Below are 26,392 nucleotides of genomic sequence, written 5' to 3'. Positions count from 1 at the left end.
GCTGGGCGTGCCAGGTGGATCCCTGGTGGGCATACGGGAGTCTGTCTGACTACCTTCCCGTTTCCAACGTCGGAAAAATACAAAAAAAAAAAATTGAAACTGGAAAATAAATTCATTGTTATTGCAGCAGGATAATAGATATGGAAGATGGTTCATTTATAGGTAGGCTTATACTTGTGTTATCTAGATTTATATTAAAGATATAATTATTTTCTATATATGGTCTCTGATAAATGAAAGGGAAAGGAATGTGGGAAATAAAACAAGTTGGTCCTGCCAACAAATTATAGGGCTTGAAGATTAAAAAGCTAAATAAAATTAATGTAAGTTTTTCTTGCTTGAGAGATATTACTAGATATATTATCATATATCTTATATAAGGATCAACTATTAAAACAATTTTTTTATTTTTGAATTAAATTCTAAAGGTATTGCGATAGGTAGGAGAAAGAGCCAAAGTTTTGGAGGCAGCCCAAAGCTTTACAACTTCAGTCAAGTTCTTGGCCTCTGAAGCTTTGTTTTATTGTGAAATGGAAATGCTGATATCTTCCCTGTGGGACTATAGGGAGAATTAAATGAGTTGGTTTAGTATAAAGCATCCTGCAGAGTATTTTGTACCCAGTAGTTGGTAAGTGCTCACTAAGCTCTAGAGCACTTTTATGCTTCCCACTGAGCACAGAATTGTATTGTCCTCATTCAGTTTCATTGCTGTACAGGGTTTCTAATACATGATTCTTCTCCCATCATGACCTTTTTTTAAAAAAAAAACTCTGAGCACTATTTAATAATATAATGCTTTTGTGAGTAATTTTTAGATTGATTTTGACCTCAAAATATGACAGGAACTATTTCCCAGTCATTTTTTTTCTTAGTTATTTTGCATAAAACATGATAATTTATTAACTTTTTTCAAGTTACTGTCGGCACACATTGGCATTTTAGAGGTCTGTAATAAAGTGATAGAGAAGTAAGATTGTGAACATGGATTTATGCAACTCCTTTTAGTTAGTGAACTCAAAATCAAAACAGCCACATAAAATAGACCATAGACTCGCCTGATCAGGTGGTGGCACAGTGGATAGGGTGTCGGACTGGGATGCGGTGGACCCAGGTTGAAACCCCAAGGTCACTGGATTGAGCGTGGGGTCGCCAGCTTGAGCATGGGATCATAGACATGAGGTTGCTGGCTTGAGCCCAAGGTCGCTGGCTTGAGCAAGGGGTCATTTACTCTGTTGTAGCCCCCCCACCCGGTGTCAAGGCACATATGAGAAAGCAGTCAATGAACATCTAAGACTAAGGATCAAGCTGGGGACCCCACGCTCAAGCTGGTAAGCCCATGCTCAAGCCAGATGAGCCTACTCTCAAGCCAGTGACCTTGGGGTTTTAAACCTGGGTCCTCCACATCCCAGTCTGACACTCTATCCACTGTGCCACCACCTGGTCAGGTGAGTCTATGGTCTATTTTATGTGGCTGTTTTGATTTTGAGTTCACTAACTGAAAGGAGTTGCATAAATCCATGTTCACAATCTTATTTCTCTAACCACTGCCGCTACTGCCTGGTCAGGCAATGTCCCATTTTGTACATCATGATCTTGGTTGTTCATACTGTGTGATTCCCATCATATTGTTCTCAAAGCTTACATCCCTTTTCACCTAATACTATGTTTTCTTGAGTACTAAATTGGTTGCTCTTTGAAGGTAAACTTTATTCATCTTGGTGGAGCAATATATAAATGAAGGATTTTGGAATCAGACTGATGTAGATTCAAATTTTGCTCTGTTCTGTAACTGTTCTTGAGCAAGTCCATTATACTCTCTTGGGTTATGGCTTTCTTAACTGGAAAGTGGAGTGAAGGATTATTTTATAACAATGTCAGGATCAAATCACACTTTGTACAAAGACCTGAACATTATGCTTGTCATCTTTAGATTCCCAAATATTAAGATTCAGGTCCCTTTTTTAATTTCGGGTTATTGTTTGTAGTGCAGCACCTTTTTAAATGCTTATTTGTCAAATTAACAGTATCTAAAGTTAAAACCTGTAAAATATTTCAGCAGTTGTATTAAGTACATGTTATAAGCCAGCTACCATGTTTAGTTCTATGGTACAAGTGTCCAGAAGTTTACAGTTTAACTGGAAAGATTGGACACATGAATATTTAGAAACTTGCTTTCTTGATTTTCTGGTGTTTTTTTTTTTTCTGGAGTAAATGATATATTTTTCTTAATTAAAAAATTATTTTAAGTTTTATTTTTTATTAGTTTCAGGTATACAGTTTAGTGGTTTCGATATTCTTAAGTTAGTTTGAGCCTATTAATGTTTGTATTAAGGAAGGTAATTAATATTACAGTCAAGTATTAAGAGAGTGATATAACTATTATCTGCTGGCAGATTTATAGTAGGAGCCTATTTTCTTATCATGATAATTTCAATTGGTTATAAATTATACTTTATACAGTGTCATTTTGTGAAAAAGAATAAATAGATATGTACTTTTTTAAGCTTCAGAGAAATCTGTGTAGTCCTTCTCTTTGTAATGACATTTCTTTTTAGGTAATGATATTGTGGAAAGAGTATTGAAGACCAGAGATCTAAGTTCTAGTGTCATTTGTGCTTGAGGTAGTAATTTTTCTCATCTATAAAATAAAACTTTTTTTTTCTTAAGTGAGAAGTGAGGAGGCAGAGAGACAGACTCTCGCATGCGCCCAATTGGGATCCACCTGGCAAGCCCACTAAGAGTCAATGCTTTGCCCATCTGGGGCTGTTGCTTTGTTGCAACTGGAGCCATTTTAGCCCCTGAGGCAGAGGCCATGGAGCCATCCTCAGTGCCCAGGCTAAGTCGCTCCATAGGAGATTTGGCTGTGGGAGGGGAAGAGAGAGATAGAGAGAAGGGACAGAAGGAAGGGTAGAGAAGTAGATGGTCGTTTCTCCTGTGTGCCCTGACTGGGAATTGAACCTGGGACATATATATGCCAGGCTGACGCTCTACCACTGAGCCAACCAGCCAGGGCCTAAAATAAAACTTTTTGATCAGATACTCTTCCAAACTGTATGACTTCCTTGGGCATTTTGTAAAATTAGCTTTAAACTCTAATGTCCCTGAATTGTAAATTTATTTTTTATTTTTTATATCTGTGATCAAATTAGCTCTTTGAATAACAAACCTTAGAGACTACTGGTTTCTGCCCCCAAATAAACTACCTCCTAGCTGAAAGAGTGGTAGCTGCTAATTTTAATCCTACTAGAAAGAGAGTAATTAGAGAGAATGGGGCTTGTGGATGTAAGAGTTGTCCCTTGTAGGTCAGATTGAATAGCTGTCGGAAGAAGCCAAACTGAGTGGGTTGATAAAATGAACATTGGAAGTAGTAGTATTTTTGACTAATCTCTCTCTCCCCCATTCACTTACTTTGGTATTTCTTTTTTCCTTCCTTCATTTTTATTTATTATTTTGCTAATTATTAAAAGTGTATAAAATTTACTTTAATTTTGAGTAATGATATTCTTTTGGATGTGCATGGTAGGAAACAGTTCTGGTTAGAGTTGAGAAGGAAGCGACTGGAAGCAAAAAATAAAACATAAGCCTGAGTAGCCACTGCTTATCTTAAAATGTTATGATTTATTGTAGGTAATGTGTCCCATGTTCAATTCTAAGATTTAATAGGTCATTTTCTTATCTACATGATGAAAGTATGACTTAACATTTAGAAATGTTTTCCTGATTGTTTGAGGGTATAGTTATATTTTCCTTTCAATTTTTAAAAATTGTTAATCCTCTGTTGATTTATATTAACTATTCATAATTTATAGAGAAAGACTTTAAATTGAAACGATTCTATTTTTTTAACTTGGTTCTATTTCTGTATAGTCATGGTCAGAGAGACACAGCACAGATTCTTCTGTTACGAGGAGCCAAATATCTGCCAGATAAAAATGGAGTAACCCCTCTGGATTTATGTGTACAGGTATGTTGTTAATATATATACTTAGCCCCGTGCTTTATAATAGAAACAGACTGGTAAAATCATTTTTTTGTCAAATAAGAGGGTAGGTACAAAGATTTTTATTCTATGAACAATATGCTGTTTAAAGGGAACTGGGATATAAGAAATATATTGGTCTTTATCCCAATTTATGACAAGAGCTTCTCAGACCCTTGGAATCTCTGGAGTGTAAGGATGTCTTTTTGTATTTTAATAAGATGACTGGTGGCTGAAAGCCCCTAACTAGCTTTAGAGTGTGGTCTGGTTGCCAAAGGATCCAACCGTATGATTAGAGGGCAGCCTCTTTCCCTACTCCCTGGGACGAGAGAGGGGCCAAAGCTTGTGTTCAACACTGATGACCAATAATTTAATCAAGCATGCCTATATAATAGAACTTCCCTAAAAATCCTAATCAGTGGGTTTCTCAGAGAGTTTTTGGGTTGGTGAAGATGGCTAAGTGCTGGGAGGGTGGCATGCTCGAAGATGGCATGGAATCTCTGTGCCCTTTCCGTCATACTTTGCCCTATGAATCTCTTCCTTTTGGCTGTTCCCAAGTTGTGTCCTTTATAATAAACATAATAGTAAAGTATTTCCCTGAGTTCTGTGAGCTCTTCTAGCAAACGATCAAACTCAAGCAGAGATTGTGGGAACTTCTGACTTACAGCTGGTTCGCCAGAAGTATGTGTGGTCTGGACTTACAGTTGCCTTCTGAGATGGGGCACTCTTATGGGACTAAGCTCCTAACCTGTGGGGTCTACAGCTTTTTCTTTAGGAACTTTATTTTTAAACCCAGATATTTTTAAACATTCTTTTAGGGTGGATATGGAGAGACCTGTGAAGTATTAATTCAGTGTCACCCTAGGCTTTTTCAGACAATTATTCAAATGACACAGAATGAAGATCTTCGAGAAAACATGGTAATGTAATTGTGCTGGTGGCTTGTAAATGAACAAGCTTTATGCATGCTTAGTGTATCTGGTGGTCCACAAATGCGTTTCTTAATTTATTATTATAAATATTGTAATATTTATTAGATAAATATGTATAATAATACACTAAATTTATTATAAATATTTCAATAGTTATAATAATAAATTTGCTTATCTGAATTATAGGGTAAGTATGGATTACATAATAATTATAAACTTCATGCTAATATTTGGCCCTATAAATCTTCTTTTCTCAGGAATTTTAGTCTCATAAAAATAATTAGAATATTCCCCATTGGCAGAGGAAAAGAATCTAAGGAGGAATATCATGTTATGATTGGTAATCACTAGTTTACTGAGCTGTGTATTTAGAATAGCTCTACTCTTTGAAAAATTACATTTAAATTTCTCTTAAATTTTAGAATTAAATTTCTATAAACAAACATGGGATTTCAGTTCTATTTATATTTTTTATTGTTTTTTGACTTGGGGATTTTGAACAAAGATTTTATATCATATCTCTACATTAGCTTTTGAATTTATACAAGGGAGAATAATTTTAAAGGACTTGATTTCAGCTATTCAGCTTTGGGATACTTATTAAATTAATAGATACATAATTTCTTGATAAAGTTTAATGGATTATTACATCATCACATTTTTTTATTGTAAAAATTTTAGTTACGGCAAGTTCTAGAACATTTGTCTCAGCAAAGTGAAAGCCAGTACCTAAAGATTTTAACAAGCCTTGCTGAAGTTGCCACAACAAATGGCCATAAACTGCTTAGGTAAGTGATTCAAAATATAAACAGATCAATAGGTAGCAGTATTTGTCAGCTTTGTCTCCTCTTAGGCTATTCTGGGAATAGTATTATTTTGGTGGATGCCTTTTGTCAGTGGTAGATGTTTAAACATTTGCTGACACATCATTAAATATATGTTTTGCTTTAAAAGACCGAGGCAGTCAACTTTTACAGAGGAGACTTTAGTGTCCTTAAAAGACTAAAATTACTTAAGTGAATTTGGGCATATGTGTCTAGAATTTTATGAAATGATTGCTTAGAACAGTCCTGTAAGTAAAATGTGCATAAAGAAGAATCAAGGAATTAGTTTAAGAACCTGTACCACTAATATATAAACTGAGTATGATTCCCTTTAAAATTTTCTCCCCCTTTTAAATTATTTTTTCTTTCCAAAAAATTACATGGTTTTAATTGCTCATCTCTGAGTTCATGGAGTTAATGCCTTTATAATGTTCACATTTATATATATTGCATTTTCATGCAATTATATTTTTTGTATGTGGTTAACTACTCCAATTAGGAATAAAAAGCTATTTATTTTTTATTTATTTTTCAAAATCTCTTTTTTAAAATTATTTATTTATTTATTTGTTTTTTTTAGAGAGGAGAGGGAGAGACAGAGGGAGAGAGAGAAGAGACAGAGAGAGAGAAGGGGGGAGGAGCTGGAAGCATCAACTCCCATATGTGCCTTGACCAGGCAAGCCCAGGGTTTCGAACCGGCAACCTCAGCATTTCCAGGTCAACACTTTATCCACTGCGTCACCACAGGTCAGGCTAAAAAGCTATTTAGAAATGGTTAGTGTGTTATTTCATAGCTTACAGATTTAGCCCATTTTTAATTTGCAAGCCTTCCACTTTGTGGTAGTCTTTTCACTTCTTTACTTAATACATTGACAGTTTTTTTTTTAATTAACTTTTTATTTTTATTTTATACTTTTTAATTTTAATTTTTAATTTATTGTGTTGACATGGTTTCAAGTATCTCATTCAATATAACACCCTCAACCCCCCCACACACATTGTGCCTCCCATTCCTCATGCAAAGTCTCTTTCCATTCCCATTCTACCCCTTTGCTCCCCTCCCTCCACCTCCATCTCCCCTTTTTCTTTGGGAATACATTGACAGTCTTAAGAGTCATAGTCTTCTCTTACTTCTGTTGGTTGCAACTGGACATTTTCCAGCTACATGTTGCTTCCATAAGTCAGCTACATTGTCAAATCCATTATGTTAGCCTTTTTCTGTCTTCCTTTGGACTTTTCATGTATTTCAGACCAGAATCATATTTTTTACTATGTACTTAGAAGGATGTTTACGAGGCCTCTTATACTTAATGGTACCAAGGTCACCTTCTTATGTTCTTTTAACCATTTTTTTTTGTGTGTGTGACAGAGAAAGAGTCAGAGAGAAGTTCAGATAGGGACAGACAGACAGGAAGGGAGGGAGATGAGAAGCATCAATTCTTTGTTGTGGCACCTTAGTTTTTCATTGACTGCTTTCTCATATGTGCCTTGACCAGGGGGCTTACAGCAGACCGAGTGACCCCTTGCTCAAGCCAGTGACCTTGGGCTCAAGCTAGTGACCTTAGGCTTCAAGTCAGTGACCTTTGGGTTCAAGCCAGTGACCATGGGGTCATGTCTATGATCCCATGCTAAAGCCAGCAACCCTGTGCTTAAGCTAGTGAGCCCGTGCTCAAGCCGGATGAGCCCACGCTTAAGCTGGTGACCTCGGGGTCTTGAACCTGGGTCCTCTGTGTCCAGTCTGACGCCCCATCCACTGCGCCATTGCCTGGTCAGGCTCATTTGCTAATTTTTAAAATTTATTTCTACCTCTCAGTCTTCTTTAGACTCTGTCTATAAGTGTCATTGAATTCCAGCTTGACGTAATGCTTTCCTCGTGTTTAGTTTCCACTAATCCATTTATTTGCTAAGGACTTTCTAAGATTCAGACATACTAAGTAATAGCATTTACACCAGACTCAGGTATAAATCCAGACACCATTTCCTGTATCACTTTAGCACAAAACTTTCCAGAATTTCCTTTCATCATTCACCCATCCATGTAATACTTTTGAGTGCCTACTATCACCAGGCTATCTGCTAGGTGCTCGTGATTAATACAGATAAGCTCTCTCCCTATGTTTAATTTACAGTTTAATCAGGATTTCGTTTCCTTGTTGGAAAATGATAGAATATCTTAACGAATTGTTGTAAGAATGAAATAATAAGGTGCTTTAAAGTGCCAATCACAGTGTCTGGCACATAATAGCAGAGATGATGTCTATGAAGATGATGATAATATAAGTGAAAAATGCTAAAGATAATGATAGTTTTTAAAATACCCCCATAATACCTTTAACCTGTTTTCTTACATTAGAAAACTTGGTTTTTCTACTTAAATCTGTCCCATATTCTGCTCTTCCACAGTTATCAGATTTATATTTTTATTTTAAATTTACTTTTAACAGTTATTAAGCAGATACTAAGCTAAGGAACATCCAAATACATTGTTTTATTTATACCTTATAGTAACATTGTGATTTATATACTGTTATTTCTATTTTATATGTAAGAAAATTGGAGTTTAATGATTTGCCAAACTAATACATTGAAGAATTAGGATTCATATCCCCACTTAAAAACAGCAGATCCTAGATTCTATTTTAGCTCTTAAAAATTACAGATTAGGCCCTGGCTGAATATGTTGGTTGATTAGAGCATTGTCCCAAACAAAGCACAGAGGTTGCCTGTTCAGTCCCCGGTCAGGGCACATACAGGAACAGATCAATGTTCCTGTCTCTCTCTCCTTTTCTTCCTGTTCCTCTAAAATCAATAAAATAAACACTTTAAAAAATGACAGATTAGTGAAACAGGAGAAACAGGGTAGGAAAAAAGGATCTATTGCCAGTTCAAGTTTTAAAACTACTTTGCTAAACTGTACAGTCTTGTCACTTACATGCTATTATTCAAATATTCTATAGAATCTGTTATGGCCCTTTTTTGTTCTGTACAGACTTTTTTGTTGGGATCTGTAATGAGTATTGGTTATTATGTAGTATTGATAGAATTTATTGTATAGTTACTATTTTGAGAAAACCCAGGCCACCTCCTGTGTTTCTCCTTTACTCTCAAATCACTACCACACTCACAACGCTTCTGACACCAGATGTGTATGTAGTCTTTTATTCCCTACAGCATGCAGTTCTGCAACATCAGCTGTGTGTCCTACAATTTAAATCAATTCTGACACTGTCTACCTGGAGATAGCAACAGATTCTACAGGTTAAGGGCTCAATTCCACGAGACTGCCCCCTCCCACACTTTAGATGTCAATTGCAAGTAGTGAGTGGGCCCTCAGGTTACTCATAACTTTTGTTTGACTTGACTACATAGCAGGGGTTCTGATGACCTCCTTCCCCTTGGATTTGATTATTTCCTAGAACAGCTCACAAAATTCAGGGAAATACATTTACCAATGTATTAAAGGATAAAGGATAGAGATGAATAATCAGATAAAGAGACACTTAAGGCAAGATCTGGGAGCATCCTAAGCACAGGAGCTTTTGTCCCCACGAAGTGGGGATATATCACCCTCATAGGGCATGGATGTGTTGTTCACCTACCTGGAAGCTCCCTGAGTCCTGTATTGTTTTACTTGTTACGGAGGGTTCATCACATAAGCATGTCACAGTAACACCGTTTCCAGCCCCTCTCCTCTCTGAAGAATGGTGTGTGGGGAGGGTGGTGAGAGAGATTGGCCTAAAATTTCTAAACTTCTAATCATGGCTTAGATTTTCTGGTGACCAGCTTCCATTCCTAGAGCCCACCAGGAGTCACCTCAGTAGAACAAAAGACACTGCTATCACCCAGGAAAGTATAAGGGATTTGGGAGCTCTGTCTTAGGAATTGACACCAATGACCAAATATTAGAACAAAAGATGCTCCTAGTGCTCTAATCACTTAGGAGATTATAAGGGTTTTAGGAGCTCTGTGCCAGGAACTGGGGACAGAGACCGATAGGTAAATTTTCTGTTATCTCACAGCTACCAAGGTAAATGCTTAAGAGAATCTTAAATACAAATTATTTCCCCCTTCTAATTTATGTTTAATGGTATTTAAATTTTTTAAATTTTTTATTGAGTTTATTGTGGTGACAGTGGTTAATAAAATCTTACAGGTTTCAGGTGTACAACTCCATGACACACCATCTGTACACTGCACTGTGTTCACCACCCCAAGTCAAGTCCCCCTCTATCACCATCCTCATCTAACCCCCTCTACCCTTCTCTATCTCTCCCACCCCCTTTATCCTGCTGCAAGTCCCACACTGTTGTCTGTGTCTTTTTTTCTTTGCTTAATTCCTTCACCTTTTTTCACCCAGCTTCCCAATTTAAAAAATTTTTTAGCCCTGGATGGTTGGCTCAGTGGTAGAGCATTGGCCTGGCATGCAGGAGTCCTGGGTTCGATTCCCGGCCAGGGCACACAGGAGAAGCACCCATCTGCTTCTCCACCCCTCCCCCTCTCCTTCTACTCTGTCTCTTTCTTCCCCTCCTGCAGCCAAGATTCCATTGGAGCAAAGTTGGCCCGGGCGCTGAGGATGGCTCTATGGCCTCTGCCTCAGGCGCTAGAATGGCTCTGGTTGTAACAGAGCAACGCCCCAGATGGGCAGAGCATCGCCCTCTGGTGGGCATGCTGGGTGGATCCCGGTCGGGCGCATGCGGGAGTCTGTCTGACTGCCTCCCTGTTTCCAACTTCAGAAAAATCCAAAAAAGAAAAATTTTTTTTAAATTACAATTGACATTCAATATTATATTAGTTATGTTTAATAGTATTTTTGCAGACTGTCTTTTGTTCATTTACTTGTGAATCATTTTATGTTTCATAATACAATGTGATGTAAATTTTAGGCCATTTAATAATTTTAATTAAGAAAATAACTGATTTATACATATTAATTAGTGAAATTATGATGTTATTTCGCACACTTTGGGAAAAAGAAAAAGCCTTTTGCCTGATTTTTGAATATTTGATAAAGATAATATTTACTGAGGGCCTATTTGCACATATTTTGTTTCATTACATAAGTGAGTAATTCTTTCTATATATTTACAATTGAAAGTAAAGATATACTGCCACAAAAATTAGGGGATATTTCAAAATGAATATGAAGTTATAAAATACCCCCTAATTTTTATGAGCAGTGTAGTTAACAATGTGCAATTGAACAGAAAAATCACAGCCTTTGCTAAGTACAACACTGAATGGAAGTGTGCTGTCATGAAAACCAAAGGTGGTGGTAGGTAGGTACATCAATAGGGCTTTAAATCAGGAAACTAATATTTAAGCTTTTATATTGAGACCTGGTGACTTGGAATCAATTATTTTATGATTAACTAGGAACCGTATGGTGAAGTTTGGATTTTATTATCTTTTAGTATAATACAAAAGAGATGTTTCACTAGTTGGAAAGTGAAAAGAGACATTTGTTTAGAGCAACCAGTCAGCCTGGAAGAAGTTTAAACTAGGTAAACTAATATAAAATTGTTAGGCTATATTAACTATTGATAATTTTAAGATTTCAATGTAAGAAAATACTTCTTACCTTAAGATAACTCCAGATCAGGTACTTTTTTTTTCTTTTTATTCATTTATTTTATTTAGAAATTAAATTTAATAGGATGACATTAATCAATAAAAGTACATAGGTTTCAGGTGAACATCACTATAGCATTTGAACTGTTGATTGAGTTGTGTGCCCATCATCCAAAAGGATCAGGTACTTAAAACAAATATTTATATAGTATATGTAGTAATTTTGTAGAGGAAAATCAAATCATACATTTCTGATGGAGAAGAAGTGAGTCATTGTAGTTAATTGTTCCAAGAGCTGCAACACAATAAAAGAAGGCTATAGTTTCAACCAAACAACGTTTCTGTTTTGTCAGTCTCAACAATCTTATAATAGAAAGTTAGAAATACTTAGTAAAGACAAATATGTAAAAATCAGCACAAACAAAATTAGTGATTCTATACACATTTGACTCAAAAGTTACTAAAACAGAGGTTTGATAATGTGATGTAGCTTTCTCAGTCAATAGCTAGTATATTTTACTAACACTTGTAACTGATAGCTCATTTTTATTTGTTATTTTTAACAATTAATAAATCTAGAATGAGAAGACAACATGCATATTGAAGTGAAAATGTCAGGAAATTTTGGCCAACTTGTCAGATTAGAGGGATAGGAAATACCCTCTGATTTGGTGCTTACTGCACTGAAATACTTAAAAATAGGCATTTGCTATTTCTACATTACTGATCCTTGTTTTCTTTTTTAAATATTAAAAGGTAACTAAAAATATGAACTGGATAAAATGCACTTAGGGGAAGATAGGATAAGCTTTGGTAATTAATTTATACAAACATATAATTTTGCCCCAAATCACATGGAACTCTTTACTCTGCTTTTGTGCAGCTGTTGTAATACAAGATAACTGATGTTAGAGATTTTGAAATAAAACCATTTCCTAAACAACAACAATAGAATGTTTTAAAATATCTAACATTAGGTTAAATATAAATTTGGACTGTTCCCTACAGCTTCTCTGTAGAAGAGTAGTGATTGATATTTATAATGATGACCAATCCCCAGGCACTGTGGGATTCTGAGGGGCTTTATGATTTGTCAGAGTTTGTATTATATAGTCAATATAGTTTAGTGTTAATAGGATTTGAGTCTTTTTTTTTTTTAATTAAGTGAGAGGCATGGAGGCAGAGAGACTCCTGCATGTGCCCTGACCAGGATCCACTCGGGAAGCCTTCTACCTGGTGATGCTCTGCCCATCTGGGGCTGCTGGTCCTTTGCTCAGCAACTGAGCTATTTTAGCACCTGAGGCAAGGCCATGGAGCTGTCGTCAGCTCCTGGGGCCAACTTTGCTTGAACGATTCGAGCCATGGCTGCAGGAGAGGAAGAGTGAGAGAGAGAGAGAGAGAGAGAGAGAGATTATAAAGGGGAGGGGTGAGAGAGAAAGAGAGAGAGAGAGAGAGAGAGAAAGAGATTATAAAGGGGAGGGGTGTAGAAGCAGATGGTCGCTTCTGTGTGCCCTGACTGGGAATCGAACTCAGGACTTCCACACACCAGGCTGATGTTCTACCACTGAGCCAACCAGCCAGGGCCTGAGTCTTTTTCTTTTTCTTTTTTTTTATAGTGAAGTAGATTTTTTATGTTATGTAGAGTCATAAGACAACCCATTATATAGAGTACCATCCTAACACAGATAGTAACTTTAAGGCTATTCAAATTTTTTTAAACATCACTGATAGTTGTTTTTTTTTTTTTTTTTTTTAGACTTTATTCATTTTTATTAGAGAGAGAGCAAGAGCGGAAAGAGATAGAGAGAACAGGGGGGAGGATCAGGAAGTATTAACTCCCATATGTGTCTTGACCAGGCAAGCCCAGGGTTTCAAACCAGCGACCTCAGCATTCCAGGTCTATGCTTTTATCCACTGCGCCGCCGCAGGTCAGGGTCAAGGCTATTCAATTTTTGAATGTTTTATATGTGAAAAGGTATTTATTATTCTGGGGTGGGGAAAGTAAATGGGGTTATAGATAGAAGAGTAGAAAGTTCAGCCTGTACTATTGAGTTATGGGTTGGCCTAAACATAAGGCCAACATTTCTACTATTGCTTCTCTGTGAAATGTTCTGAGTTCTAAAGAATAAGTTTAATATACAAATATACTTTAGGAAATAAAAGTTGGAGACTGCCTTGTAGTTGGTGTCTTAAGAAACTAATTGTTATATAATGTTGATTTTCTTCTTATTTTATGCTTTGATCATTGGTTATATTCTGGTGGCTTAAAAATTATAATTTATTCATATGTAAGACAAGTACTATATATATTTGGTAAAACAAGACATTCTGTCCACTATTATGACAGGATGAAAATGTTTTAAAATAAATATTTTAAGATGTAATTTGTTTTATACCATCTAACATATTTTTTAATTTTAATTTTTAGCCTATCTAGTAATTATGATGCTCAGATGAAGAGCCTTTTAAGGATTGTGAGGATATTTTGTCATGTCTTTCGAATTGGTCCATCCTCTCCAAGTAATGGAATTGATATGGGCTACAACGGGAATAAAACTCCAAGAAACCAGGTGTTCAAGGTCAGAAAAGTATATGACGTTGTTATGAAGATAGACGTAAAAGAGATGAATTTGACAAAGCATGCATTCATTAATCAGAAACCGCATATACAGGAAGTTTGGTTCATACCCCTACCACTTAAGTTAGGCACACACCTTCCTTCTTTCACCTCTGTTTAATCGACAGCAAGTCTTAATTGGTGAGCTTTTATATAGATGTATATATATTTTTTGTTTGCTTGTTTTTGTTTTTAAAGGAGTTGCAGTCTTTTTTTTTTTAAGATTTTATTTACTTATTTTAAAGAGAAAAGAGAGAGAAAGGGGGGAGGAGCGGGAAACCTCAACTCATAGTTGCTTCCTGTATGTGCCTTGACTGTGCAAGCTCAGGGTTTTAAACCAGCGACCTCAGTGTTCCTGGTCAATGCTTTATCCACAATGCCACCACAGGTCAGGCTATATTTTTCTTTCAAGCAAAAATTTAGTTCTATTAGTGTTTTATTCAAAGGGTAAGGATATTTAAAACATGTTTTATTGAATAGAGAGAGAGAGAAAGAGAGAAAGAAAAAGAAAAGAAAAGAAAAGAAAGAAAGAAAAGGGAGAGAAAAACGTCAAGTCATTGTCTCACTTAGTTGTTCCATTTAGTTGTGTACTCATTGATTGCTTCTTGTACCTGTCCTGCATCTGGAACACCACATCGACACTTTATCCACTGAGCCACCCATCAGGGCCACCATCACGCTTTTTAAAAATTTCTTATTCAGAGAGAAAGACCACATTCATTTTGTTTAGATTTTAGTATCATGTGTGTGTAATGTGTTGTGTCCATGTATGTTTTAAAAATAAGGTTACTTTCAGTTACTGGTTTTACCAAGTTATTTCCTGGGATCACTTCAAGGAAGAATTATTGAGATATGTGTTTTGTTAGAACATTTTTTATTGCTTCTGTTGTATAAGCACATTTATGGATGGAATCATTGAAAGAATGACTCCATATAAAACCCAAAGCAGTGTAGTTACTCGTGTTAAATTATAATTTTGTCAGTTAACCCTTTGAGTAGTGAGTTTTTTTCATGCTTGCTGACCCCCGGGAGTGAGTTTACCAAAAAATGAAATTAGTTCCAGTTACAGTTTTATTAACTTAAAATCATGTTTGATAACCAGTTTATGGAAACAAGAAGAACATACATTTGCCTTTTTTTTTTAATGTTGCCTTATACTTTTTTTTTTTTCTTACAGCAACAGAGAGAGTCAGAGAGATAGATAGACAGGGAAAGACAGACAGGAATGGAGAGAGATGATAAGCATCAATCATCAGTTTCTTGTTGAGGCACTTTAGTTGTTCATTGATTGCTTTCTCATATGTGCCTTAATCGTGGGGCCACAGCAGATCGATTAACCCCTTGCTCAAGCCAGCGACCTTGGGTCCAAGCTGGTAACCTTGCTCAAAGCAGATGAGCCTGTGCTCAAGCTGGCGACCTTGAGGTCTCGAACCTGGGTCCTCCACATCCCAGTCCGACACTCTATCCACTACGCCACCACCTGGTCAGGCTAAAATAAAAAGTATGATCGAACTCTGGATGGTCAGGAGGCACAAGGATGTACATGAACGTACATACTACTCAAAGGGTTAAAATCAACATGGCTATAATTGCTATTATTAATGTTTTTTATGGTATTAGATTTTCCAATAAGTCAGATTTTGGACAAATGTGTGATTTAGTAACTTTTTCCAAGTTATTTTTTTAAAGATGATTTATCTCAGGAAATTTTCATAGTATAAAATTTGCTTTTGGGTTCATAAATTCGTGTTTCTTTAGACTGTCTTTTGAGCATAAATATAGGTTATCTATCCAAATAGTGATATCTCTGCTTTTATGTACCACTTCCTCCAAAACTAGTTACGATTGACAGCTTTACTGTGTGTAAAAATTCAAATTTAAATTAGTGAGTTATGCTAAATGATTCTTCCATGTAAAAATTTTGGCCGACGCTAATAAATGGTTTGCAAATATTTTGACATAAGTAGATACTTTAAAACTTAGAGTAGGTTAGACAGCCTTTTAGGAAGGTATGACTAAGTAAGTATATATCCTTGTTTGCTTCACACTCTTTTTTTTTTCTCTTCTTTTTTTCTTCACCTTTTCTGCCACCTCCTGGAAGAAGGAAGTTATGCACCTTCTTGTAATTCAAATTTTGGCTTTTCACATACCACTTCTTGAACATTAGTTAGGAGTGATAATTTACTGTCTGTGTGAAATTCTAATCTAAATTATTGATTTATTGTTCTTTTTCTGTGCTGTTTTAAGTGAGTTTTACTGCTCAAACATTCACATTACACGAAGTTGTTCTTAATGTGCTCTGGTGTGGTTTGTGCTGTTAGATACTGAATTGACCCCTGATTTGATTTTCTACTCATTTATAATGATGAATAGAAAAATCAAATCAGGTATAGATATGATTACCATTATTTATATTCACTGTTGTCTGATATTTTAATTAAAATTTTAATTTGTTGATACCAAAAAATAAGTATGTGCTGAGTAGCTTCTCTATAAATAAGCATTTAATGCTTAATGTTACTGTTAAACCTACCAACTTAGTACAGCTATAACTGAACAGAAAAGAATACCAGTTTTTCATTTCGCTTTTCTTTTATGGAATCCCAACTATTTTGAATATCACATATAAATTTATATATGTATTTATATATATATACATACATACCCACATATATTTATTTTATTTCATTTGTTAATATTTGTATTTCTTTTTTAAGTCATTTTCTGCATTATTGACAACAGCTTTCCCCTCTGATCACTTACTCTTCCTTTTTTTATTGATGTTAATTTATTGTATTTACATAGATTCTAGTGTCATCCCGAATGCATCTTCCCCTCCCCCATAATCCCCTCAATATCTCCTTTGCTCCCCTCACTACAGCACCCTCCCCCCTTCCCTTCAGGTTTATTCCATCCTATCATCCCCTTTCTCTCTGTCCTCTTTTCCTCTGGTCCCTTTGATCCCTCCTCTATCTCAATTCCGTTCCTCAGTTCACATTGTTCATTGGATTCCTCAAATGAATGAGGTAATATGATATTTTTCTTTCTCTGCCTGGCTTATTTCACTTAACATAATGGTTTCCAGGTCCATCCATGTTGTCGCAAAAGATAAGATTTCCTTCTTATTCATGGCCCCATAGTATTCCATTGTATATATGTACCATTACTTTTTAATCCACTCATTCACTGATGGACACTTGGGCTTTTTCCAGATCTTTGCTACTGTGAACAATGCTGCCATAAACATGGGGTACATTTCTCCTTTTCAAACGGTGCTATAGTGTTCTTGGGGTATATTCCTAAAAGTGGGGTAGCTGGATCAAAAGGCAGTTTGATTTTTAATTTTTTGAGGAATCTCCATACTGTTTTCCACAGTGGCTGCACCAGTCTGCATTCCCACCAGCAGTGCAGGAAGGTTCCCTTTTCTCCACATCCTCGCCAGTACTTATTATGTGTTCTTTTGTTCATGAGCGCCATTCTGACTGGTGTGAGGTGGTATCTCATTGTGGTTTTAATTTGCATTTCTCTAATGATTAGTGATGTTGAACATTTTTTCTCTGCCTATTGGCCATTTATTTGTATGTCCTCTTTGGAGAAGTGTCTATTCATTTCTTTTGCCCATTTTTTGATTGGATTGTTTATCTTCCTGGTGTTGAGTTGGACAGGTTCTTTATAAATTTTTTATTTTTTTTTATTTTTTATTTTATTTTTTTTACGATTTTTTTTTAAATTTTTTATTTATTCATTTTAGAAAGGAGAGGGAGAGACAGAGAGAGAGAGAGAGAGAGAGGAGAGACAGAGAGAGAAGGGGGGGAGGAGCTAGAAGCATCAACTCCCATATGTGCCTTGAGCAGGCAAGCCCAGGGTTTCGAACCGGCGACCTCAGCATTTCCAGGTCGACGCTTTATCCACTGCGCCACCACAGGTCAGGCGGTTCTTTATAAATTTTGATTATTAACACCTTACCAGACGTATTATTGAATATATTCTCCCATTCTGTGGTTTGTCTTTTTATTCTATTCTTATTGTCTTTAGCTGTGCAAAAGTTTTCTGGTTTGATATAGTCCCATTTGTTTATCCTGTTTTTTATTTCACTTGCCCCATACAGATAAATCAGCAAATATATTGCTGCGAGAGATGTCAGAGAGCTTACTACCTGTGTTTTCTTCTAAGATGCTTATGGTTTCACGACTTACATTGAAGTCTTTTATCCATTTTGAGTTTATTTTTGTGAATGGTGTAAGTTGGTGGTCTAGTTTCCTTTTCTGCAGGTAGCTGTCCAGTTTTTCCAACACCATTTGTTGAAGAGGCTATCTTTGCTCCCTTGTATGCTCTTACCTCCTTTGTCAAATATCAGTTGTCCATAAAGGTGTGGGTTTATTTCTGGTTTCTCTGTTCTGTTCCATTGATCTATATGCCTGTTCTTATGCCAGTACCAAGCTGTTCTGAGTACAATGGCCTTGTAGTATAACTTGATATCAGGAAGTGTGATACCTCCCGCTTTATTTTTCTTTTTTTAAGATTGCTGAGGCTATTCGTGTTCTCTTTTGGTTCCATATAAATTTTTGGAATATGTGTTCTATATCTTTGAAGTAGGTCATTGGTATTTTAATTGGTATTGCATTGAGTTTATAAATTGCTTTGGGTAATATAGACATTTTAATGATGTTTATTCTTCCTATCCATGAACATGGTATAAGCTTCCACTTGTTTGTATCTTCCTTGATTTTTTTTTATCAATGTTTTATAATTCTCTGAGCACAAGTCTTTAATCTCCTAGGTTAAATTTACTCCTAGGTATTTTATTTTTTTGTTGCAATAGTGAAGGGGATATTTTCCTTACTTCTCTTTCTGACAGTTCATTGTTAGTGTATAAAAATGCCTCTGATTTTTGAGTATTCATTTTATATCCTCCCACCTTGCTGAATTCATTTATCTGGTCCAGTAGTATTTTGACTGAGACTTTAGTGTTTTCTATATAAAAAACCATATCATCTGCAAATAATGATAGTTTTACTTCTTCTTTTCCAATTTTAGTATATGTGCTGCCGAAGCGAGCACATTCTTTTCCAATTTGGATGGCTTTTATTTTTTCTTCTTGTCGGATTGCTGTGGCTAAGACTTCCAGAACTATGTTGAATAAAAGTGGTGAAAGGGGGCACCCTTGCCTTGTTCCTGATCTTAAGGGAATTGCTTTGAATTTTTGCCCATTGAGTATGATGTTGGCTGTGGGTTTATCATAGATGGCCTTTATCATGTTGAATTATGTTCCCTGTATTCCCACTTTGCTGAGAGTTTGATCATAAATGGGTGCTGGGCTTTATTAAATGCTTTTTGTGCATCTGTGGAAATTATCATGTGGTTTTTCTCTTTTCTTTTGTTTATATGATGTGTCACATCATTGATTGATTTGTGAATATTGTACCAGCCTTGCCTCCCCATGTCTATGATCTCATGCTCAAGCCAGCAACCTTGGGGTTTTGAACCTGGTTCCTCAGCATCCCAGGCCAATAATGCTCTATCCACTGTGCCACCGCCTGGTCAGGCCTCCAAGGTAGCAAGTGACCCCTGCTTTCCATTTTATTAACTAGGTGTACTCTAACATATTCTATTAAGATTAACTAATGGGTTTTCCATTAAAAGGAATGGGGTTTTAGGTCATGTGTTTTTAGTAGGTGAAATTATTTAACATCTTATTATTAGTTTTCTCATTTATCTTAGAAAACCTTTAATCTGAACATTTAGCTATTTTTTCAGTGTTAAGAGATTTTCATCTAGCAGGGGTCCCCAAACTTTTTACACAGGGGGCCAGTTCACTGTCCCTCAGTCTGTTGGGGGGCCGCCACAGACAGTGCTCCTCTCACTGACCACCTATGAAAGAGGTGCCCCCTTCTGGAAGTGTGGCGGCCTGCAGGCTGTAGTTTGGGGATGCCTGATCCTAGTGCCTTAGAAACCTCAGAGTACAGAAAAGAGGAGGAAGTTCTGGTTTCAAATTAGAGTGAGCATGGGGAGGACAATTTAGACCTTCTGAATCTTGATCTGCTGTTTTTTTTGTGAATAGTAAACTATGACTGTCAGCAGTTTCATAAAAGTATAATTGGAAAAATTTGGAAGCCAAGAAAGATCGAGAAACTTTTAACATCTTCTGGGAATGACCAGGCAGTGGTGCAGTGAATAGAGCATCAACCTGGGATGCAGAAGACCCAGGTTCAAAACCCCAAGGTCACTGGCTTTAGCGCTGGCTCATCCGACTTGAGCCTGGGCTCCCCAGCTTGAGTGCAGGGTTGCTGGCTTGAACGTGTGATCATAGACATGATCCCAGGGTCTCTGGCTTAAGTCCAAAGGTTTCTGGTTTGAAGCCCAAGGTCGCTGGCTTGAGCCCATCGTCACTTGCTTGAGCAAGTGGTCACTCGCTCTGCTGTAGTCATCCTGTCAAGGCACATATGAGAAAGTAATAAATGAACAACTAAGGTGCCATAACAAAGAATTAATGCTTCTCATCTCTCTCCCTTCCTGTCTGTCCCTTTCTCTGTCTCTGTCAAAAAAATAAATAAAAAGATCTTATCTTTTGGGTTGTAGTAATTGACATGATCAGATTTTGAATCTCAGACTAACAGGATTTCAAGATACTGTTAATGAACTTAAGTTAGGAGTGGTTTCTTGTCAAATTCATATCTCACTTTGGCACATGGATCTTGAAAATTTTCTAAGTTTTCAACAAGTTTGGGGTTATATATTATAGATTTGCAATATAACTTGAAATGTTTTGAAAATCATATATGATCATCATTATTGTTACTGTATGTAGAATATAAACCTGTGGTGAGAATCACTCAGTAATATGAAGTGAAGCAAAATTTGCACAATGCCAAGAAGCCAGTGCATATTTTCCATAGTCACTAATTCATTTTTCTGTAGCAGTTGATATGTACAGTGCTTTGTATCTTATCGAATGTTTTTTTATCATTATTTATGAATATAGAAAGCATCATAGATATGAATTACAGTGATTGATTTTTAATTTTTAAAATGTATTAAAATCTTTTTTGTCTGTGGGTGCTACCTCAGAAATTATTTTCACAGAATTCTTTTGTTGTTGAGGATTGAATTTCCTAAACAAATCTTCAAAGGAACAACTCCTTAGGTAAATTTACCTCACGTTTGGGATTTTGTTCCAGTGCATGTGTGAATGAAGAAAGAAAAAGTGGGAAAGAGAAAAGAAAGGCCGAGGATGACTTACTACTTTTCTTTTTTCCTTCATTCTCTTTTAATTCTGTACTGCTCCTTGACTGAAAGCTCTTTTTAGTTTTAAAAAAATATTTCTGGATTATTCAAAATTTGCCTTTCATTTTTGAACTTTGTCAGTATTTGAGAATAGGATTGTGATAGGTTCGGGCTCAGTATTCTCATCCACATGAGCAGCAGGTATCATTTCTCGTCATAGGTACACATCTCCATCTTGTGTGTTGATTTTCTAGGTTTTAGCCCTTCTCATTTGGAGTCCAGCTATTTCTTTTTCCTTTTTTGTTTCAAGCAGTTTTATATCACTACCACCTGTTTTTTTTTTGTTTTTTTTTTTTGGAAGTTCGTTTTCTGATGTAAAGCTAGGCAGTTTTGCTGACATAAAAACTTCTTTTTCATCTTTTATAGCAAGTTTAATGTTTTGCTCATGAATGAAACTCTTGACTGAGACTTGAATTGTGATTAGAATTAAGACATTTTCAGTGAAGATAATGTGTCAGCGTTTATGGCAGCAGTCCATTTGCCCCTCCTTTAAGTAGCTCAGGAACCCTGAATCTTCCAGCTCCTGTCTGTGCCTAATCATGGAAAAGCCCTCGTTCCAGAAGGCGTTACTGAGTGAATTCCAGTTGGGGCACAAGCAGGAGTCAGCCTCACTATCTCCCTGCCTCTAACCTTAAAAAAAAAAAAAGAAAGAAAGAAAGAAAAGAAAAAAAAGCTCTCTTGTATGGGAGAAGGGCGCTGATTTCTCTTCAGCCTCAGAAAGTGTATGATTATTTTTTCCCTTTGCTTATTAATTTAGTACTAATTACATGTTTGTTGAATGAGTGAATAAGGTTTTTTTGTTGATGATAGTGGGTTGTTGTTTTTTTTTAATTTTGTTTCCCGCTTTTTGGATTAACATGTGAAGATTTAGGGATGATTTAATTGTAAATTCAATTAAGTCAAATATTCTCAAAAAGAGAATGCTATGGAAACCTGAAAAAGGCTGAAGATGTAGCAGAGGGATTTGTTAGATAATAATTTGAAAGAGTTTTCTGGCAGAACAGGTTTTTTAAACATCTTCTCAGGTTGAAAATGTGTTGCATAATCTCTTCCCATAATGGTCTTTAAAAGTGAGATTATTTCTTTTAGTTGAAGTATTGTAAGGGTCACCCATTCCAAAATATATGATCTAGTTTCAGAAAATAAAATAAAATTTTACATTCATTTGTGGAAAGTTACTCACAATAGGAAGATTTAAAGTAGTGTAGGAATGAAGGACCATTTATCCACTACTCCCTCCGCCAATTACTAATCTTTATTTGGGATTAAAAATATTCCAGTAGGTTTTCCTCCCAGCTTTATTGAATATAATTGACATAAATATTATATAAGTTTAAGGTAGGCCATGTGATGATTTGATACATGTATGGCAAAATGTCTACCACAGTAAGGTTAGTTAATTCATCGTTCACCTCACAGGATTACTATTTTGTTCTTGTTATGTTGAGAACATTAAAGCTTTACTCTCTTAGCAACTTTCCATTATATCATACAGTATTGGTAACTATAGTCATGCTGTTGTACATTAGCTTCCTGGTAAGTCTTTTAATAGTAGTTGGGCATTTATATTTCTGCTTGTATTAAAAACTACTAATCATCAGAGACAATGTGTGTGTGTGTGTGTATGTGTATTTGATCTTCTCTAGTATTTAGCCCTGCTATAGCATTTGAGATCACATAATATTTAAAAAATAAAATTTTATGTGCTGTTAACTTACAAAAGATACTTTAGTTTTTGAAAAGGAATATTTTAAATAGTGTAGAAATAAACAGGTTACTTACTCTCCATCTTTTTTCATTTGTAGCTGTTAGGCTATACTTGAAATACTAGTCAGTATTTAGTAGTTTTTTATTAGAGATGAATTTTGTATGTGTGTTGGTATGCATATATATGTATGTATAAATATATGTAAATGTCATCTAAAATTTTTTGTCACAAATTTTCAAAATTCTAGGAATTTGGTGTAAAGAAAAGAGCACAGTAAACTAGCCTGCTTGTTAGTCTATTTGGGAAGTCTCATTTTTTTTAATTGAAAAAAGACATTTGAAAATTGTTGACACATTAATGCAGTAAAGGTTAAGGGGATTATATGTATGTAAGTAATGTATGCTTTTAAAACTAAATATTTGAAAAATTAAAAAAAGAAGATTGCTTACACATTTATTGTTAAGTTTTAGTTTTTCCTTTTTATTTCAGGAAATGCATAAATGTAAATTAAGTTTTCGTTATAAATGAAGAAATTGTCAGGTATATAACATTCATATCTTTCTGTTACTTACCTGTAGGCATTGCTGTCACATTAACTTGGGAAAATAGAAATATCTAGAGTAAATTTTCTCTTTTATAATATTTGTTTGGCTGGAGTTTCAGAATGATATTTTAAAAAAACTTTTCTTTTTCTCTTAGCCTCTCGAATTGCTTTGGCACTCATTAGATGAATGGCTAGTTTTAATAGCTACAGAACTGATGAAAAACAAAAAGAACTCAACGGATATCGCTTCTATTTTACTAAAACAAAAAGGCCAAGATCAAGATGGTACTTCCATACCTTCATTTGAACCTCCAGGACCTGGGAGCTATGAAAATCTATCCACTGGCACCAGGGAATGTAAACCAGATGCTCTAGGAGGGAAACAGGAAGCCAGTGCAGACTGTCAGGATGTTATTTCTATGACAGCTAACCGGCTAAGTGCTGTCATTCAAGCATTTTACATGTGCTGTTCTTGTCAGATGCCTCCAGGGTAAGAGGGTTTCTGCTTTGTTTTGTGTGCAGGTCTCAGCCTATCAATAACCAATCTTGTGGCTGGACCAGCAGCCCTTGTGGTTCTTATTATGATTGCAAGGCGCCCTTCAGCAATAACCATCAGGAAACTTTGAAAAAAAAATGTTTATTACTTACAAGGTCTGGAAATTACACGGCACACCTGGGGCCACACAGCAAGGTTGCATGCAGAGCAAGAACGAGAGCATGGCCTATGAAAGAGCTAGCGCATAGCAGTATGGGTATGGGCCTGGCCTTCTGCTTTTTGGGGGGTTGAAAGTGGTGGTTTTCTGGTGCTCACTCTTTACTGGTGAATTTAAAACATACAAATGGGAATTTAAAGCTTGGGAAGAGAAAAAAAAAACAAGTGGCCTGAGTAGTCAGTCATCAAAATCAACCAAGATCTCTAAAAGAAAGGAGCCTCAGTGGGGGAAGGTGGCCTGACTCTTATCTAGCTGGGTGGCTGGCAATGTGTTTATAAAAGATAGCCATCTTTGAAGTGTATGCCTCTTTGAAGCAGAAGCCTTGGCAACCAAAACTTAAGTCAGGCGCTTGCCTTATCAAAAAGAAAAAAACTGTCAGGGCTTACACTGTGTGCTTATTATTTCTTCTCTGATAGATAAAGAAATACTATGATTTTTTGTTTTTGTTTTTGTAATATCAGTAAAAACAAAGTTTTGTTGATTTTAGGTTCTATTCTGATCTTGTTTTAGGATACTCATTGTACTGATCTAGAATTAGTTGAAAATATTTGATAAGCATTATATAAGTTACTAGCATTGAGAATGATGAATGCCACTTTGTATAGGATCACTTGATTATGTATTAAAAATGTACAGACCAGAGATACTTAACATTGCAGGGTTTTTAAAAAAATCACTTGTTTATATTATCTGTTAATGAAAATGATGTTTTTGTCTTACAGATTGACTAGGCATGCCTTGCTTTCTTAAATTTGTAAAGATGAGCCAAATTCCAATTTTTTTTGGTCTAGAAGCCAGTCCAGTTTAATACATAGTTTTCAAATTTGCTGTATCACCAAACCTTTGTCTATATATTCTAATTTTTTTATTCCCCACAGAATGACTTCACCTCGTTTTATTGAATTTGTCTGCAAACATGATGAAGTCTTAAAATGCTTTGTTAACAGGTAAGGCTTTCTTGGATTTATGAGCTGCCCTTTGTAACCTTTTCTTTCTTTACTTATATGCTGCTCACAGAAATTAGGGGATATTTCAAAATGAATATGAAGTGATTAGAAAAAGCGTTTGATTATTTTTATTAAACAAGAATATTAGAAAAGCAAATGACAAGTCAAAGAAAGTTGTTAAATTATGCAAATGAGATGTAAAACCAACTTGTATTTCATTGATGAAAATACACTATACAAAAGGCTGAAAGTACTGGACTATCTGCACATTCTCTGCTCCCCTAATTTTTATGAGCAGTGTGGTTTCCATCTCAGCAGAAAAAATAATTGCTTCTGATAAACTATTAAAAAAATGCTCAATGATAAGTACAAGTATAGTAGGTGTGTTATTCTTTTGTTTCAGTATTTATGTATCTGAATCTGCATTTCACTTAATGCTGTTTATCTTTTCTGTCCATTTAAATAAAATATATTTTTCTTTTAGAAATCCAAAAATTATATTTGACCACTTTCACTTCCTTCTTGAATGTCCTGAATTGATGTCAAGATTCATGCATATCATAAAAGCACAGGTAGAAATTCCTCTTAATCTTGATTTTAGTCTGTCTAATGAAAATTAACTCTCTAAATTTGAGTACTGTTTAGGAAAGTAATTCTTATACATGAGACCTACTGCTGTAAGAGGACTGAAATTACCTTATTCTTTACTTTAGTGTATGGAGTTAATGTTAGTATGTTACTTTAGGATGAGGACTAATTTTTCTTCATCAAGAAATGTTTATTGAGGTCCTACCTACTATGTGCAAAGGCTGTTGTAAGACAACAGAAAACACTGCCACATTTCCTGAAATTATTTTCATGTATTACTTGTCCTACAATGTTCATGGTCCTTTGGAAAAGGATTTTATCCCTAACTACATTTAGGAAATATGCTCTTTTGGAGATTTATAAAGTTTATCAGCAGCTTGTTAATGGCGTTGAGAAGCCCTTTGTTAAAAATAGTGACTTAACTTTGTTAAGCCTCCAGACTTGTTTGACCTGAAACCCTACCTCTGCCAGGTTTCAGTCTACATATCTCATGTTTCGTGAAATGTGTTAGGAAAAGCTTGTTTTGCTGCTTAACAATTCTGTGACTTTGGGTACATTTCTAGCATCCTTGAACTTTGGTTTCTTTATGTATAAGATAGAGATAAACCTCATAAAACCATTTCGAAGAGTAAGTTTTAGTGATTGGCATATATGTTCAACTAATAGTAGTTGTTTTGGTGGTAGAAGA

The 26,392-nt window shown here is 35.6% G+C and overlaps 1 protein-coding gene across 2 annotated transcripts in view; it reads left to right on the top strand.

Annotated features, from left to right (window-relative positions):
• The window catches only part of HACE1 (HECT domain and ankyrin repeat containing E3 ubiquitin protein ligase 1), a 173,052-nt gene that overhangs the window by 75,760 nt on the left and 70,900 nt on the right, over positions 1-26,392 (top strand). For both annotated transcript variants that reach the window (XM_066248051.1, XM_066248050.1), the window contains 7 exons: positions 3,868-3,964; positions 4,798-4,899; positions 5,593-5,699; positions 13,732-13,882; positions 23,612-23,946; positions 25,048-25,116; positions 25,601-25,688. In XM_066248051.1, coding sequence (XP_066104148.1) covers positions 3,868-3,964; positions 4,798-4,899; positions 5,593-5,699; positions 13,732-13,882; positions 23,612-23,946; positions 25,048-25,116; positions 25,601-25,688 — 949 coding nt within the window. The remainder of the gene's footprint in view (positions 1-3,867; positions 3,965-4,797; positions 4,900-5,592; positions 5,700-13,731; positions 13,883-23,611; positions 23,947-25,047; positions 25,117-25,600; positions 25,689-26,392) is intronic.

The sequence above is a fragment of the Saccopteryx bilineata genome, chromosome 12, assembly GCF_036850765.1.
Source record: "Saccopteryx bilineata isolate mSacBil1 chromosome 12, mSacBil1_pri_phased_curated, whole genome shotgun sequence".
NCBI lineage: Eukaryota > Metazoa > Chordata > Mammalia > Chiroptera > Emballonuridae > Saccopteryx > Saccopteryx bilineata.
The sequence above is the reverse complement of the archived record's forward strand: the minus strand, read 5'-3'. Positions and strand labels throughout refer to the sequence as shown.